The sequence below is a fragment of the Amphiprion ocellaris genome, chromosome 3 (assembly GCF_022539595.1).
Source record: "Amphiprion ocellaris isolate individual 3 ecotype Okinawa chromosome 3, ASM2253959v1, whole genome shotgun sequence".
Classification (NCBI taxonomy): domain Eukaryota; kingdom Metazoa; phylum Chordata; class Actinopteri; family Pomacentridae; genus Amphiprion; species Amphiprion ocellaris.
The window spans coordinates 41,000,149-41,017,845 of NC_072768.1; the positions used below are offsets into that span (position 1 = coordinate 41,000,149).

Genomic DNA, 17,697 nt, shown 5'->3' on the forward strand with positions numbered 1-17,697 from the left:
AGTTAACCTGCATACTTATTGTTATCCAATGGGCTATCCTACAATCAATGACATTAATTTATTGGGAGGGAAAAAATATGACATGTTGAGACATTGAAAAACAAGAGCTTTATTGAACAGTATAGATTGCAAGAGTTCCCAAGATCCAAAAATTAAAATTAAAACAGGATAAACTATATATATATATATATATATATATATATATATATATATATATATATATATATATATATATATATATTTCAAAACAAATTAAAAACTAAAAAATGGGCAAGTTGGTCTCTCACACTGAGCTGGTCTCAGGCATCAGCTCTGGCTTAAAATGTCTCTTTGCTGCTGCCGTGTCATACTTATGTCTATCAGACAGCTGTCCATTGCAAAAACACCTGTGATGTAGAGCTGTGTACTTTACATCAGCCTCCAGCCTGTAGGGCTGCACACAGGTTGGCAAGCTCCTGGCTGTGGAAGGATCCTGGCTGTGGAAGGATGGAGGCCACACTATCCATCCACGCACCCCGTCAACGCTGCCGTCCTCCTCATCTGACATCATGTCAGCTGTGATGCCCTTCCAGAAGTCCTCTTCATCTGGAGCAAGGACTGTCTTCCTGGCATCCAGCAGCTGTGAACACAATCAGTACAGGAAATCAATACATTTAATAATTTAACAGAAAAATAATGTCATAGTGACCAGCAATACTATTCTAACCACATTTTGTATAAAACACACAATGTAATGAATCAAACTAATATCTCTTACCCTCTTTCTTCTGTGGCGACTCGGGGCAGAAGACTTCATGGCCTCCGCCTGATCCACCATGTTGGGTTGACTGTAGCGGTAGTTCCTCCGTAGAGTTTCAAAATGCTTTTTACAATCAGCTGGAAAACAGTTAAATGAAGCCGTTATTAGCTTTATTATTATTTCCTGCTATTTTCAGCTATCGTTAGCTTTTGTTGCTGTTGATGAAATCGAAAAATTTAGAACAATTTTAAACAGGATACTTACATAGAAGGACGTCTGTCTCCACATCCTCCACATCTGGACTTCAGCCAAAGTTTTAACTAAATATGTCCTGACTGTCTCATTGTGAGGTGAGCCCAGTCTGTGAAAATAAATCAGAACATTCATTTACTACTCACAGCAGAATAACTGCAGAGTCAACTGTAAAGTCATTTAAAACTGTTTTAAATTAGCAGACACAATTTGAATGGATGCATGAATGGTTTACAATCTACAGTACAACAATTTAATTGTGTGCATTCAGCTGACAATTATTATACATGCTTACAGTAAACATTTTCTCACAAAAAAGAAACGAAAAAGAAAACAGAATAAACAGTCTCACCCTTGTCCCTAAAAGTACAAAAAGGCAAAATAAAGTCACGTTTGTTAACAAAGATGGAGGACTACATGCTATCACTGCTTAACGTTACCAATTCAGTTATCCAAAGTTGTTTACATCAATCCAACTGGACTTTAAGAAGGTTCCTTGAAGACGTTTCACCTCTCATCCAAGAGGCTTCTTCAGTTCTGGTGGTGGTTGATGTTGCCTCAGCTTATAACCTCTGTGAGGTGTGGTCAGTGTTATTCACATTCTGACGACCATTGCCAAGGCCCACCTGGCTCCTCAACGATGGTCGTTGGGAGCCAGGGAGTGACAAAGGGGGTCGTTGAAATGCGAGTTTCACTGAGCCCTCGTATGCTAATGGTGGTCGTTAGCATGAACCACCTCACCTGAGTCATTCTGCTGAGTAGTTCTTTTGGGGAGTTTTGAAAGGACCTGATTGTAAAATGGTGAAAGATGATGTCACAGACCACCCCTCCTTTTCAGAGATGGCTTCTCCACTTTGACATGGATGGCTTCTTTCACGTCTCTCTCAAACCATCTGTCAATTCAGAGCATTGTGCTAAAAACTCACTAAAAATATCCTACAAATGGAATATATTCTTACAGCAATTTTAGGACTGTGCTCTCCTCTTTTCCGCTGAATTTCCTCGCCGCTGGAGAAAGTGTTTAATTTGGCTTCCATGGCGGCTATCCTCTCCTCCAGCTTCTCCTCCAGCTTCTCCTCCAGCATCTCCTCCGGCTTCTCCTCCAGCATCTCCTCCGGCTTCTCCTCCAGCTTCTCCTCCGGCTTCTCCAGCATCTCCTCCGGCTTCTGCTCCAGCTTCTCCTCCGGCTTCTGCTCCAGCATCTCCTCCGGCTTCTGCTCCAGGTTCTCCTCCGGCATCTCCTCCGGCTTCTCCTCCGGCATCTCCTCCGGCATCTCCTCCGGCTTCTCCTCCGGCTTCTCCTCCGGCATCTCCTCCGGCTTCTCCTCCGGCATCTCCTCCGGCTTCTCCTCCGGCTTCTCCTCCGGCATCTCCTCCGGCTTCTCCTCCGGCATCTCCTCCGGCTTCTCCTCCGGCTTCTCCTCCGGCATCTCCTCCGGCTTCTGCTCCGGCTTCTCCTCCGGCTTCTCCTCCGGCATCTCCTCCGGCTTCTCCTCCGGCTTCTGCTCCGGCTTCTCCTCCGGCTTCTGCTCCGGCTTCTCCTCCGGCTTCTCCTCCGGCATCTCCTCCGGCTTCTCCTCCGGCTTCTCCTCCGGCTTCTCCTCCGGCATCTCCTCCGGCTTCTCCTCCGGCATCTCCTCCGGCTTCTCCTCCGGCATCTCCTCCGGCATCTCCTCCGGCTTCTCCTCCGGCTTCTGCTCCGGCTTCTCCTCCGGCTTCTCCTCCGGCTTCTGCTCCGGCTTCTCCTCCGGCTTCTCCTCCGGCATCTCCTCCGGCTTCTCCTCCGGCTTCTCCTCCGGCATCTCCTCCGGCTTCTGCTCCGGCATCTCCTCCGGCTTCTGCTCCGGCTTCTCCTCCGGCTTCTCCTCCGGCATCTCCTCCGGCATCTCCTCCGGCTTCTCCTCCGGCTTCTCCTCCAGCATCTCCTCCAGCGGTCCTCTCTGGCCAGACAGTCTGCTGATAACGCTCAACAGTTTCTTCTCAGTGTCTGTCGCGGGTCTGACTGGAACCAGTCGGTCATGTCCAGGCTGTTCTATGCGAGGAGTTTGTGGTGAGTCGGACTGGTGATACCGGGCCGCCATTGTAGAAACTCACAAAGACGACTTCTTTGTCTGTTCGTGTATCGCGCGGTTCTTGCGAGACGACGCGTGTGATTGGACGAGCAACTCTAACGTGATGACGTCAGTGACGCAGCATTCCTTAAAGCAGTGTTTCTCAAATAGTGGGGCGCGCCCCCCTGGGGGGCACAGAGGCATGTCGGGGGGGCGCGGGCGACTGGGAGGAAAAGGTCCTTCAACACGGAACTAATTAGCTGAACTATTGTTTTAACGTCGGCCTGTTTTTCGCGGCGTACAACAATACTGAAATTGTGCTGGCCCCATAGACTGTATATGCCATAGATATAAATAATAATAATAATAATGATCTTCTGTATATATCTATGGTACATGCACTGGCCGTTCAGACGCCGAAGTACAGACTCCAGAGAACGGGAGAACGCATCGTTAATGTGCAGTCAGAACACCAGCGTACTTGATCACGTCACGTACTCGGCTCATCTCCTCCGATTATTTTTACCAGCAATGTCAAACATACGGCCTGTGGGCCAAAACCGGCCCACCAGACGGTCCATTTCGGCCCGCGGGACGACTTTACAAATGATAAAAATTACAACAACATTAACTGTAAATTGTAGATTTGTAAAACTGTAAATTTAAAATAATTTCTAGAACTTGACAAGTTGTTCTGATCATGAAGTAAAATACTAGATTGTTCAGTTGCAGATACCTGTGACTGAATGTTTTGTGTTTTTGTAGATAAACTGTTATCTGGCAGTTACAATGCATGTGTGAATGATGAACTGAGGCATAATAGGCTACTGTTGAAATTGAACTTGTTTTCCTTAAGAAATTTCAGGTTCATAATATTTTGTTAAAAGATACTTCATTAAATGTGAACATTTTCAGAATGTACTTTTTTTTAAACTAAAACAAAGGGGAAAAGTTGGAGTTTTTGGTTATTTATAGGTTATTATGCTGTGATTTTACTGGTGGGGTCCACTGGAGATCAGATTGGGTTTATGTGGTCCCTAGACTAAAATGAGTTTGACACCCCTGATCTTTACTGTGAAAAACAACAAAATGGAATCAGATAAAATAACACAGCCCTGCATATTCATGTTTTCACAGTTTATATATATATATATATATATATATATATATATACACGCACGAAGTTATTGGGGGGGCACGAAAGTTTTTTGTCCTCTGAAGGGGGGCCCGACAGAAAAAATTTGAGAATCACTGCCTTAAAGTAACATGCCGACTTCTCCAGGTCAACAGATTTTCTCTACGCCTGCAAGATGAACTTCTTTGATCAAAAGAAGAAAAGGCTTTGCCCTTTACTGTGATGCCTCTGTCATATCATCCCAGATGAGCTTGATCTACACTACCAGTCAAAAGTTTGGACACACCTTCTCATTCAGTACATACATAAATATGGAATTATGTTGTAAACAAAAAGAGTTAATATTCAGTATCAATCTACAATGTATAAATAATACAAATAACTAAAAACCATTGAATGAGGTGTGTCCAAACATTTGTCTGGTAGTGTGCATGCAGTGTTGATAATGTATCATCAGATGAACCCTGTACACTGTAACTACAGTTGATCATTTTGCCATTTCATGCAAACTTGTAACATATTTGAATGACAGATTTAGAGCAGAAAGATCAACATCTTAAGTCCAGTTGAAAAATAGCTAGAATTTACCTTTTGCACATTTGGATCCTAATGAGGTTTTAAGTAGAGCTACAATATGCAAAAGCAAGAAGGGGGAGTGAGACAAAAAACACTTTGAAAAAGTAATTTATTGAAAACAAGAAGTAAACTGAAATAGGCTTTTTATCAGCTGATCAAAAGTTTAAGACCATTGCTCAAAAAATTACAAAAAACTCTCCAAACCAGAACAAAAAATGTTCTCAGTAGGACTCAGTAATGAGTAGCTCCACCGTTCTTGTTAATCACTTCAAAAATTTGTTTGGGCAACTTAAACTTAAAACCTCATTAAGATCCAAATGTGCAAAAGGTAAATTCTAGCTATTTTTCAACTGGTCTTAAGATTTTGATCAGGTCTGTATTTGCTAGATGGTGTTTTTTAAGGAATCCATCCTTGAACCTCTGACAGAAACAAGACCAGCCATTATGAAGCAGTTCATAGCTATTAATGTCAGGTCAGAGAGTACTATATATAGACGCGTAATTGCAGGAGTTTCCAGGCTTCATCACCATCCCAACAGACATTTTTATGGAAAGTCGGTAGAAGTTTGGAACTTGAGGGAAACAGACACCTCATGTCCATCATCATTTCTACCTGTTGAGGGCATTGCTGGAAGATGTGTGGTAAACACATCCACTGTACAGGAAAGCAACATAAGAGAAAAGGTGACTGTAGTCATGCTGCTCTGCATGGTGTCTGAGATTTAGGATTTTGACAGTGTTGAAAAGTGCCTGTGATGTGCTTTTATTTACTTTTATAAAAGCTGTATGAACCCTGATTCAAATAAAGTATAAACTGTATAGTTTTGTTTGTGTGTCCTTTTTCTCTTAAAAAAACTAATGCAAGTGTGAAAAGTCAACCCCCATCCCTAACCCCCCTACCTTACACCTCCACACCCACCAACCCCCCAACCTTACACCTCCACACCCACCAACCCCCCTACCTTACACCTCCACACACACCACTCTGATTTGCATTTGTATAGCTCACAGCATTTTCACTGACACTGGAAAGCTCCCCCCCTGGGACATCAGCCGTCCACGTTAATTCCTGGCATTTCTCAGTAGCTTTTTGTACTGCCTGCAAATTGCAGTTTACTGCCTTTAACTTGAAATTGCACGGAAATGTTCAGTGCTGTTTACAGACGAATATCCCTACTTTCATGCAGTGTCGGGTTCAGATCAGGCCGTTCCTCCCAATCACCTCCTCCAGGTTTCTCCATCATTGCCCACATGAACGTTGAAGTCCTCCAGGAGAACTATGGAGTCCCCAGGCGGTCCCCCTTCCAGGAACCTCCCATAGGGGCTTTCGACCAAAGAGCACCAGGTGCTAGGTTGGTTCAAAGTTGAGAGCCAGTGCTTTTTTGGTTCAAATCTCGTGCCGCCCCAGAACCAGTTTGTGTTTCCATTCGGAAGGAGCAAAGTTGGAGCTGCGTCATTGCGCCACCACAAAACGTGTGTACATCACTGCATACGTTGCCGTTCAACAGCGTTCACGCCGTACGGAAACCCACACAACAACAATGGAGGACTTCTTTGGAGTGGTGTTCATGGCTTTGCTAGTGTGTCTCGCCATCGCTGAACAGCAAAACCTTCTGTTAGGGGTTACCCATCGGCGTCGCCGTTCCTATGCCCGGCGATCACGTTTGAGAAGAAAGGTAATTATCAAAGACGTTTGGATACTTAACAGTAAACGTGCTAGCGTTAGCTTAGCTACTTAGCTTCGACTACGCTTGCATTGACTACTTAGCGGTTAAACACGCGCAATAAGTTGATGACCATATCTATGTTTATCTTTTTAGATGTTTTTAGATGTCACCCCGCCCTCTGCCCGTGACGTGCTCGGCTCTCAACTCTGGCCACCTCTGGCCCAGCAACGAGTTGGTGCCCGAAACGGCCCCAGTTTTTGGAGCCCGGAGCCGCAGCTCCGGTGGTCGAAACACAAAAAACCGGTGCCAAGTCGGGCGCCGGCTCCAACTCCGAACGGGCTCCACCCCGGTCGAAAAGAGGGTCCAGAGACTCCAAGAAGGCAGAATACTCTGAACTGCTCCAGAACCTCAAGTTCTGCTGATGGTACAGAACCGAGCTGCACTGAAGGTCCTCACAGAGATAGAACTACTAGAAAGTTCTGTCCTCAAACAACCAAGCCTTTGTTTCTCTGCTCTGTGTGTGTGTGTGTGTGTGTGTGTGTGTGTGTGTGTGTGTGTGTGTGTGTGTGTGTGTGTGTGTGTGTGTGTGTGTGTGCGCTCTTCCAGGAAACCAGGATGTGATGTTCTCATTAAGACATTTGCAGAGAACAGGAGGCTGTTGTCTGCAAGAACCTCTTGGGAAACACTATGTGTGTGTGTGTGTGTGTGTGTGTGTGTGTGTGTGTGTGTGTGTGTGTGTGTGTGTGTGTGTGTGTGTGTGTGTGTGTGTGTGTTCCTGAGTGTGTTGTTGTGCTTTTATATGTTTTTCAGTTCAGGCTGCAGATGAACAGACGGCCATCAGAGAGAGACTGAAGCTGCAGAATCAGGGACAGACAGACAGACAGACAGACAGACAGACAGACAGACAGACAGACAGACAGACAGGTATCTGACAGGTGAGGCAGGTGGACGGACAGCTGCAGGAAGATGTCGCTGTTTGAGTTCTGGAGGAGGACGGAGGAGCGACTGGAGCAGCTGAGGAGAACCAATCAACTGAGACTGAGTCCTGCACAGGTGTAAGTCTGACTCACCTGATTAACCTGACTAACCCTCACCTGCTAACCCTGGTTCTGGTTCTGGTTCTGGTTCTGCTGGAGGTCTGTCCTGCTGTTATTGTTGCTGCTCAGTAAATTTTTCTGTTTCAGTCAGATCTTCAGCTTCTGTCTGAATAAAAATACTGATTGTAATAAAATATAGACATGAATATATCATAGTTTTATTGTTTCTGATCAATAGTTTTATTGTTTCTGATCAATAGTTTTATTGTTTCTGATCAATAGTTTTATTGTTTCTGATCAATAGTTTTATTGCTTCTGATCAGTAGTTTGAATGTTTCTGATCAATAATTTTATTGTTTCTGATCTATAGTTTTATTGTTTCTGATCAATAGTTTGAATGTTTCTGATCAATAGTTTTATTGTTTCTGATCAATAGTTTAAATGTTTCTGATCAATAGTTTTATTGTTTCTGATCAATAGTTTAAATGTTTCTGATCAATAGTTTTATTGTTTCTGGTCACTAGTTTGAATGTTTCTGATCAATAGTTTTGTTGTTTCTGATCCATAGTTTGAATGTTTCTGATCAATAGTTTTGTTGTTTCTGATCCATAGTTTGAATGTTTCTGATCAATAGTTTTCTGATGGGTGCTTCCACACTCAGTGAATCGGCAGAACAGAAAGTCGAGGCGTCGCTCTGAGCGGGTTCTAGAAATTTCTAGCTGTAGGAGGAGGAAGGTTCTAGGAGATAAAGGGTTCCAGCTGTAGGAGGAGGAAGGTTCTAGGAGATAAAGGGTTCCAGCTGTAGGAGGAGGGGGGGTTCTAGGAGATAAAGGGTTCTAGCTGTAGGAGGAGGAAGGTTCTAGGAGATAAAGGGATCCAGCTGTAGGAGGAGGGGGGAGGTTCTAGGAGATAAAGGGTTCTAGCTGTAGGAGGAGGGGGGTTCTAGGAGATAAAGGGTTCTAGCTGTAGGAGGAGGAAGGTTCTAGGAGATAAAGGGTTCCAGCTGTAGGAGGAGGGGAGGTTCTAGGAGATAAAGGGTTCCAGCTGTAGGAGGAGGAAGGTTCTAGGAGATAAAGGGCTCCAGCTATAGGAGGAGGGGGGAGGTTCTAGGAGATAAAGGGTTCTAGCTGTAGGAGGAGGGGGGAGGTTCTAGGAGATAAAGGGTTCTAGCTGTAGGAGGAGGGGGGAGGTTCTAGGAGATAAAGGGTTCTAGCTGTAGGAGGAGGGGGGGGTTCTAGGAGATAAAGGGTTCTAGCTGTAGGAGGCGGAAGGTTCTAGGAGATAAAGGGTTCCAGCTGTAGGAGGAGGAAGGTTCTAGTAGGAGATAAAGGGTTCTAGCTGTAGGAGGAGGAAGGTTCTAGGAGATAAAGGGTTCTAGCTGTAGGAGGCGGAAGGTTCTAGGAGATAAAGGGTTCCAGCTGTAGGAGGAGGAAGGTTCTAGTAGGAGATAAAGGGTTCTAGCTGTAGGAGGAGGAAGGTTCTAGGAGATAAAGGGTTCCAGCTGTAGGAGGAGGAAGGTTCTAGTAGGAGATAAAGGGTTCTAGCTGTAGGAGGAGGGGAGAGGTTCTAGGAGATAAAGGGTTCCAGCTGTAGGAGGAGGAAGGTTCTAGGAGATAAAGGGTTCCAGCTGTAGGAGGAGGCGGGGTTCTAGGAGATAAAGGGTTCCAGCTGTAGGAGGAGGAAGGTTCTAGGAGATAAAGGGTTCTAGCTGTAGGAGGAGGGGGGAGGTTCTAGGAGATAAAGGGTTCCAGCTGTAGGAGAAGGGGGAGGTTGTAGGAGATAAAGGGTTCTAGCTGTAGGAGGAGGGGGGTTCTAGGAGATAAAGGGTTCTAGCTGTAGGAGGAGGAAGGTTCTAGTAGGAGACAAAGGGTTCTAGCTGTAGGAGGAGGGGAGAGGTTCTAGGAGATAAAGGGTTCCAGCTGTAGGAGGAGGAAGGTTCTAGGAGATAAAGGTTTCTAGCTGTAGGAGGAGGGGGTGTTCTAGAAGATAAAGAGTTCCAGCTGTAGGAGGAGGAAGGTTCTAGGAGATAAAGGGTTCTAGCTGTAGGAGGAGGAAGGTTCTAGGAGATAAACAGTTCCAGCTGCATCTGGACTGACGTCTGCTTTGCTGTTTATTAGAGGGCTGATGAGGGCATTTGAGGTTCCATAAATTACTTGGAGATCTGTCCTGCATGGTGGAACATCTCCTACAGCTGAGAAGCAGAGTAGAGAGGAGACATGGAGATAGAAAACATTACAGGATGAGGAGAGAACATCAGTTCCAGGAGAATAAAGTGATGAAATGTCCTGACTTTAAGTTTAGATTGGGTTCATTTTCCTGTCAGACGTTCAGGTCCAGCTGGAAGATAAAGATCTGATGTTCTGTTTCCAGTTTGGTTGGGCTGACTTATTCTGGGGAACATTCTTGATCTCCAGAGGAACACATGTTCTCCTCAGAGATGCATTCCTGAACTTCCTGTTCCAGGCTCTAGTTACATCTTTCATTCCATCCCACTCTACACATCTGGAACATTAAAACGTCCAGAGGAACTTCCTCTTCTGGGAGTTTCACATTTCAACCAGATGTTTCATCCAAAACACTTCTTCAGATTCCAGAACTTCAGCTTAAACTATTGGAGAGGATTCCTAACAGACTGATCCGAATGAGGAACTGTTGTTTCACAAGAACACAGAAGAATAATGTTCTTGATGATTTGTTCTAGGAGCAGGTTCTGTTTCTGGTGTAGGCCTTCACAGATCATTCCATCACATCTCATCTGCTTCCTTTTTTTTTGTCTGCATTTGTTCTCATTGTTTAACTCCACAAAAGAGGTGTCAACATTGTATGTATTGTATCTCATCTGCTTCCTGTCTCTGCTGGAACCATGACTGGTGTAGGAACACCAGCAGGAACATCATGTCTGACTGCTGAGGAGACCTATCAGATCTCTGTTCTCTGGCAGGATCTCCTCAGCGTTCTCCTCTCTGTTCTCTGGTAGGATCTCCTCAGTGTTCTCCATGAACCACAGAGACTGGATGGTGAAACTAACGGCCAGTTTACCGAAAGAATCAGTCTGGGCTTCACCAGTCGGTCAGAACTTATAAATATAAAACTATAAATACAGATTATTATTGTTGTCATCCTCACAGGAGCCGGTTGCTAGGCGACAGTGAGGTTCAGACGGAGCTGCAGAATGAAGGGATAATGTCTCTGCTGCCCCCTGTTGGTACGGAGCTCTTCAGACGCTTCACTCCAGCCTCTCTGGAGAAGATCAGAGAACGACATGAAGCCGAGGAGAGGAAGCAGCAGAACGACCAGGTACCGATCAATACCAGGGTCAATACACTGATCGATACACCGATCAATACCAGGATCAATACACTGATCAATACCAAGATCAATACACCGATCAATATCAGGATCAATACACTGATCAATATCAGGATCAATAAACCAATCAATACCAGGATCAATACACTGATCAATACACCGATCAATACCAGGATCAATAGATCACCTTTCAGTGGACCAATCGGTGCTCAGTAACGCTCACTCAGCTGTGTTGCCTAGGTAACCGAGAAAGCTCCATCCAATGACATGGCAGCAGGGAAGCCCCTCCCCTTCATCTACGGGGACCCGCCCCCTGAACTCCTCACAACCCCATTGGAGGAGCTGGATCCCTTCTACCAATCACAGAAGGTCTGTCTCTCACCTCTGACCTGTCTGTCTCTCTGACCTGTCTGTCTCTCTGACCTTTCTGTCTGACTTGCCTGTTTCTCTGACCTGTCTGTCTGTCTGTCTGACATGTCTCTCTGACCTGTCTGTCTTTCTGTCTGTCTGTCATGTCTCTCTGACCTGTCTGTCTCTCTGACCTGTCTGTTTCTCTGATCTGTCTGTCAGACCTGTCTTTCTCTCTTACCTGTCTCTCTGACCTGTCTGTCTGTCTGACATGTCTCTCTGACCTGTCTGTCTGTCTGACATGTCTCTCTGACCTGTCTGTCTCTGACCTGTCTGTCTGTCTGTCTCTGACCTGCCTCTCTGATCTGTCTGTCTCTGACCTGTCTGTCTGTCTCTGATCTGTCTCTCTGACCTGTCTCTCTGCAGACTTTCATGGTCCTCAGTAAGGACAACATCATCCACAGGTTTAATTGTGAATCTGCGTGCTTCCTGCTGAGTCCGTTCAACCTGCTGAGGAGGTTCTCCATCAAGCTCCTCCTCCATCCATATCCTTCATGACATCACAGGGTCACCTGTCTGTCTGTCTAATCACCTGTCTGCCTGATGACCTGTCTGTCTAGTCAATTAAATTGTATTTATATACAGAGATGGGTAGTAACGAGTTACATTTACTCCGTTACATTTACTTGAGTAACTTTTTTCTCACACACGCACACACACACACACACACACACACACACACACACACACACACACACACACACACACACACACTGCAACCTGCCTAGGTTAAAGGCAGAGGTGGGTAGTAACGAGTTACATTTACTCCGTTACATTTACTTGAGTGACTTTTTGAAAAACATGTACTTCTGAGAGTAGTCTTACTCTGCCATAGTTTTTGCTTTTACTTGAATAGATCTGTGAAGAAGAAACGCTGCTCTTACTCCGTTACACTGATCTACACTCAACTCGTTACTTCTTTATTTACCATATTAGAGCTGCTTTATTTTGCCAGAGAGATGCCCACAGTGGATCTACCACATGACTGTGTTTCACCAATCAGACGAAGCAACAATAATCACGTGACTCCGTTTCACCAGACATCGCCCTGCGGTCACATGACCTCATACGAACTGTGGCAGCATAGCGGCACAAACTCTGCACACTGAGCCTGTACCATTTGGAGAGAAGTGAAATACAGTAGATCCTTTCACTGGAAGTAGTTTGTACTGTTCAAGCATAAACACGTTCCCTTACTTCAGGTATTTGTTTCTAAAGCTTTATGTTGTGAAAAACAGAGATTTGAATATTTGTTTCTTGTGTCTTAACTTGTCAAGATGTAAAAATGTTATTTATTTTGCTAGTTTTTATTTTATTATTTGGAAATATCATAATTTGCACATTATTTTACATTTTTGTCTGATCATCATTTCTAAAAAATAAATCAGACATTACAGTCAAACAGTTACTCAGTACTTAGTCCTTTCACCAAATACTTTTTTATTCTTACTTGAGGAATTTTTTGGATGACTACTTTTTACTTCTACTTGAGTGATATTATTTTGAAGTAATGTTACTCTTACTTGAGTACAATTTTTGGATACTCTACCCACCTCTGTTTATATAGCGCCAATTACAGGTCAAATTGTCTCAAGATGCTTTCCAGAACCCATATGAACCCCAGAGCAGCCCTAAGGAGACTGTGGCAAGAGAAACACCTTTTAACAAGAAGAAACCTTGAGCAGAACCCGGCTCTTTATGTAGGGGACCCATCTGCTGCTGGAAGGAGGGTAGAGAGGGACAGAAGAGATAGAGGGATAGAGTTAGAGTGGTAGAAGTGGAGGGGGAGGGATGGGAGAAGGGGGGGTGGGGAACAAGGAACATATAACACACAGTTGGATACATGTATGATCAGATAGATGATACATACAGAGTAGAAGCTAACATGGAAATTGATTCATAGTTTACTGTTCTGATGTACGGCTCTGTAATAAATATACTACATATATAGCTGGTAGTAACATTCAAACAGTAAGTAGATGAGCAAATCAAGTATAGTGAGGGTGATGCAGAGTAGATTGATGGAAGGTCAGCAGCAGCAGCATCCCACAGATGGAGATTAGGCCAGTTGGTGGGAGAACCACCACAGATCTGAAGCATCCAGCTCTGGGACCAGGGACACTCGGAGAAAGGACACAGGGAGAAACAGAGTGAGTGTAATGCAATAATGGTATATATATATTAAATATAATGGTAGATAGAGAAGGGCTCAGTGCATCCAGAGAGGTCCTCCAGCAGCCTAGGCCTATAGCAGCAGAACTAGGGGCAGAACTAAGGGACGTCCAAGAGGAAGACTCCAGCTGACCCCCTCAGGGTCCCCCAGTCAGTCCTAACTATAAGATTTGTCAAAAAGGAAGTTTTTAAGCCTGGTCTTAAAATTAGAGAGGGTGTCCGCCTCCAGAACCCAAACTGGGAGCTGGTTCCACAGGAGAGGAGCTGATAACTGAAGGCTCTGCCTCACATTCTACTTTTAGAGAGAAGTTACAGGTCACTTCTCCAAGTAAGCCTGCAGTCTGAGAGCGAAGAGTTCTGCTAGAATAATATGGTACTATCAGGTCTTTAAGATATGATGGAGATTGGTTGTTAAGAGCTTTATATGTCAGAAGAAGGATTTTGAATTCTATTCTAGATTTAACAGGAAGCCAATGAAGAGAAACCAGCATAGGAGAAATATGATTTCTCTTGCTAACTATCGTCAGTACTCTGGCTGCAGCATTTTGGATCAGCTGTAGATGTTTCAGAGAGCTATTGGGACAACCTGATAATAAGGAATTACAGTAGTCAAGCCTAGAAGTAACAAATGCATGGACTAGTTTTTCTGCATCACTCTGAGACAGGATGTTCCTGATTTTCACAATATTTCTCAGGTGGAAAAAGGAAGTCCTACAGATTTGTTTTGTGTGTGAGTTAAAGGACATGTCCTGGTCAAAGATAACACCGAGGTTCCTCACAGTAGTACTGGAGGCCAATGTAATGCCATCCAGAGTAACTATATGCTTTGAAAGCAATTCTCTAAGATGTTTGGAGCCAAATACAATGACTTCATTCTGGTCTGAATTTAGTAGTAAGAAATTATAGGTCATCCAGGTCTTTATGTCCTTAAGACAATCTTGCAGTCTAGCTAGCTGATTAGTTTCATCTGGCTTCATAGATAAATACAATTGAGTGTAGTCAGCATAACAATGGAAATTAATACAGTGCTTCCTAATAATATTGCCTAAGGGAAGCATGTATAATGTGAACAGTATTGGTACTAAGACAGAACCCTGAGGAACTCCATGATTAACCCTAGTATGCTCAGAAGAGTCATTGTTGACATGCACAAACTGGAACCTGTCTGATAAGTAGGATTTAAACCAGTCCAGTGCTGTCCCTTTAATGCCAATACAATGTTCTAGTCGTTGTAATAAAAGTTTGTGGTTGATTGTATCGAATGCTGCACTAAGGTCCAATAAAATAAGTATAGAGACCAGTCCATTATCTGACGCTATGAGAAGGTCATTAGTAACTTTCACCAGAGCTGTTTCTGTGCTATGATGCACTCTGAAGCCTGACTGAAACTCTTCAAGCAAGCTGTTCCTTTGCATCTGTCCATCCGTCCATCCGTCCTTCTGTTTGTCTCTCTGTCTGTCTGTCTGTGTTTTTTGAGTTTTCTTTAACAAACACACGTTCTCCAGGATTTTCATGCTGCTGACGATTCTGACCAACTGTTGTTTCATGTTGATCAAAATCAAATCTCCAGTTCTGAGCGGAATCCTGGAGTGAGTCACACACACACACACACACAGAGAGAGAGAGACACACACAGACACACACACAGACACACACACAGATTGTCCATCAGACTGACCACTATGAATCACTTCATGAAACTGGATGTGAAATCTGTCAGCTGTTGTGGAACAAAGAGTCCATGTGTCTCCGTCATAGACTACAGTCTGTGGTCTCCATCACAGACTACAGTCTGTGGTCTCCATCATAGACTACAGGTGTGGTCTCCATCACAGACTACAGTCTGTGGTCTCCATCACAGACTACAGTCTGTGGTCTCCATCACAGACTACAGTCTGTGGTCTCCATCACAGACTACAGTCTGTGGTCTCCATCACAGACTAAAGTCTGTGGTCTCCATCATAGACTACAGTCTGTGGTCTCCATCATAGACTACAGGTGTGGTCTCCATCACAGACTACAGGTGTGGTCTCCATCACAGACTACAGGTGTGGTCTCCATCACAGACTACAGTCTGTGGTCTCCATCACAGACTACAGTCTGGGGTCTCCATCACAGACTACAGTCTGTGGTCTCCATCATAGACTACAGTCTGTGGTCTCCATAATAGACTACAGGTGTGGTCTCCATCACAGACTACAGTCTGTGGTCTCCATCATAGACTACAGTCTGTGGTCTCCATAATAGACTACAGGTGTGGTCTCCATCACAGACTACAGTCTGTGGTCTCCATCATAGACTACAGTCTGTGGTCTCTATCATAGACTACAATCTATGGTCTCTGTCTGACGTTCGTGAGCCGATCTTCTGGATCTTTGTGAGCAGATTGTTTACACTGCGTGCAATAAAAGAAGATGAAATTAGCCAGTCTGTGCTGCTGTTGGCGCCCCCTGCAGGCGACATAATTCATCCTTGTCAGTCAGGCTAACTGCCTGGTTAACAGGCTAACAGAGCTAGTTAACAGATTAACTGCCAGGCTAGCTGCCAGGGTAACAGGCTAACAAGGCTAGTTAACAGATTAACTGTCAGGTTAACAGGCTAACAGGGCTAGTTATCAGACTAACTGCAAGGCTAACAGTGTTGAATGATAAGAGGTAAAGCTAAATACAGGTTAAATTCAAGTCTGTTATTGATGCTACATAAAATAAATGTCAGTTGCAGCAGAAAGTAGAACATAAATCCACCCATCAGTCTGCTGGAGCTACCCGAAGAAGAACAGCATTAAAGAATGTGGTGATTGATGCATCTGGAAAAGAGTAAACTCAGCTGTGGCAAGCTGGTATTTGGTTTTTAATTAGGTAATAAAGTTCTGAAGAAGGACCTGAAGCCATGTAGGTTCCTGTCCACCCTGGGAGGTTCTTCCATTCATGGTGCTGGATGAAGGAACATGGAAGCTTCTGTTGCATCTGTATTTTGTCTCTCGTGTTGTTCTAACCAAAGATCTTGATTGGTTAAATCTGCTGCTTTGATGTTGTTCTGCTTTCATGGCAGGTTGATCTTCATGGTCATCTACACGCTAGATGTCCTGGTGAAGGTGGTATCCAGAGGCTTCTGTTTGGGACGCTTCACCTTCCTCAGAGATCCCTGGAACTGGCTAGACCTCCTCATCCTCACCACTGGGTAAAGACCAGAAACACCTAGAGACCAGAAAGACCTAAAGACCAGAGACACCTAAAGACCAGAAAGATCTAAAGACCATGATGACAGTGATGATGGTGATGATGATGGTGATGGTGATGATGATGATGGTGATGATGATGGTGATGAAGGTGATGATGATGATAGTGATGAAGGTGATGGTGATGATGATGATGATGGTGATGAAGGTGATGATGATGGTGGTGATGATGATGATGATGATGAAGGTGATGATGATGGTGATGATGGTGATGATGGTGATGATGGTGATGATGATGATGACGATGATGATGATGGTGATGAAGGTGATGAAGGTGATGATGATGGTGATGAAGGTGATGATGATGGTGATGATGATGGTGATGGTGATGATGATGGTGATGAAGGTGATGAAGGTGATGATGATGGTGATGAAGATGATGATGGTGATGATGATGGTGATAATGATGATGATGATGATGATGATTGTGATGATAATGGTGATGATGATGACGGTGGTGGGGATGGTGATGATGATGGTGATTAAGGTGATGATGATGATGATGATTGTGATGATGATGTGATGATGATGATGGTGATGATGATGACGACAATGATGAAGGTGATTTCATTTCATTTCATTCATTTATTCATTTATTTTTAAAATGGCACAATTCGTATTAATGTACATTTTCATGTAAATATGATAGATTGTAGCCATACGGCTAATTTCCGTCTCAAGTCCCATTGGCAGATCAAAATTAGAGAACATCATAAAACCATAACTGAACAAAAACATATATATACATATATGTAAAAAGAAAACGATGATGGTGATGATGATGGTGATGAAGGTGATGATGATGATGGTGATGATGATGATGATGGTGTTAATGATGGTGATGATGATGATGATGATGAAGGTGATGATGATGGTGATGATGATAGTGATGATGATGGTGATGAAGGTGGTGAAGGTGATGATGATGGTGAGGATGATGATGATGGTGATGATGATGGTGATGAAGCTGATGATGATGGTGATGATGATGATGATAGAGATGATGATTGTAATGATGATGGTGATGGTGGTGATGACGGTGGTGATGGTGATGATGATGATGGTGATGATGGTGATGATGATGGTGATGATGATGTGATGAAGAAGATGATG

At 44.0% G+C, this 17,697-nt stretch overlaps 2 protein-coding genes across 7 annotated transcripts in view; one reads left to right on the plus strand and one right to left on the minus strand.

The window, feature by feature from the left end:
• Positions 1-273: 273 nt before the first annotated feature.
• Positions 274-4,157, minus strand: LOC118471122 (protein TsetseEP-like). Of its 2 annotated transcripts, XM_055008605.1 has the most exons (4): positions 1,951-4,157; positions 1,004-1,100; positions 758-876; positions 274-619 (listed from the first exon to the last, which is right to left on the minus strand). In XM_055008605.1, exons 1-2 carry the CDS (start codon positions 3,070-3,072, stop codon positions 1,080-1,082), a joined length of 1,143 nt encoding a protein of 380 aa, XP_054864580.1. In that variant the 5' UTR covers positions 3,073-4,157; the 3' UTR covers positions 274-619; positions 758-876; positions 1,004-1,079. The 2 variants fall into 2 exon arrangements, with proteins under 2 accessions (XP_054864580.1, XP_054864578.1); XM_055008603.1 differs by having other exon boundaries at positions 1,004-4,157.
• A 3,025-nt stretch (positions 4,158-7,182) lies between these two features.
• LOC111585526 (sodium channel protein type 4 subunit alpha B-like) overlaps positions 7,183-17,697 on the plus strand; it is a 44,173-nt gene continuing 33,658 nt past the window's right edge. Inside the window, exons 1-6 of one of the 5 annotated variants that reach the window (XM_055008594.1) lie at positions 7,183-7,475; positions 10,586-10,754; positions 11,007-11,135; positions 11,541-11,660; positions 14,844-14,935; positions 16,398-16,526. In XM_055008594.1, coding sequence (XP_054864569.1) covers positions 7,387-7,475; positions 10,586-10,754; positions 11,007-11,135; positions 11,541-11,660; positions 14,844-14,935; positions 16,398-16,526 — 728 coding nt within the window. In that variant the 5' untranslated portion in view covers positions 7,183-7,386. Of the gene's footprint in view, positions 7,476-10,585; positions 10,755-11,006; positions 11,136-11,540; positions 11,661-13,064; positions 13,325-14,841; positions 14,936-16,397; positions 16,527-17,697 lie in introns of those variants that run through there. The other 4 variants (XM_055008582.1, XM_055008590.1, XM_055008596.1 and 1 more) reach the window with 4 other exon arrangements.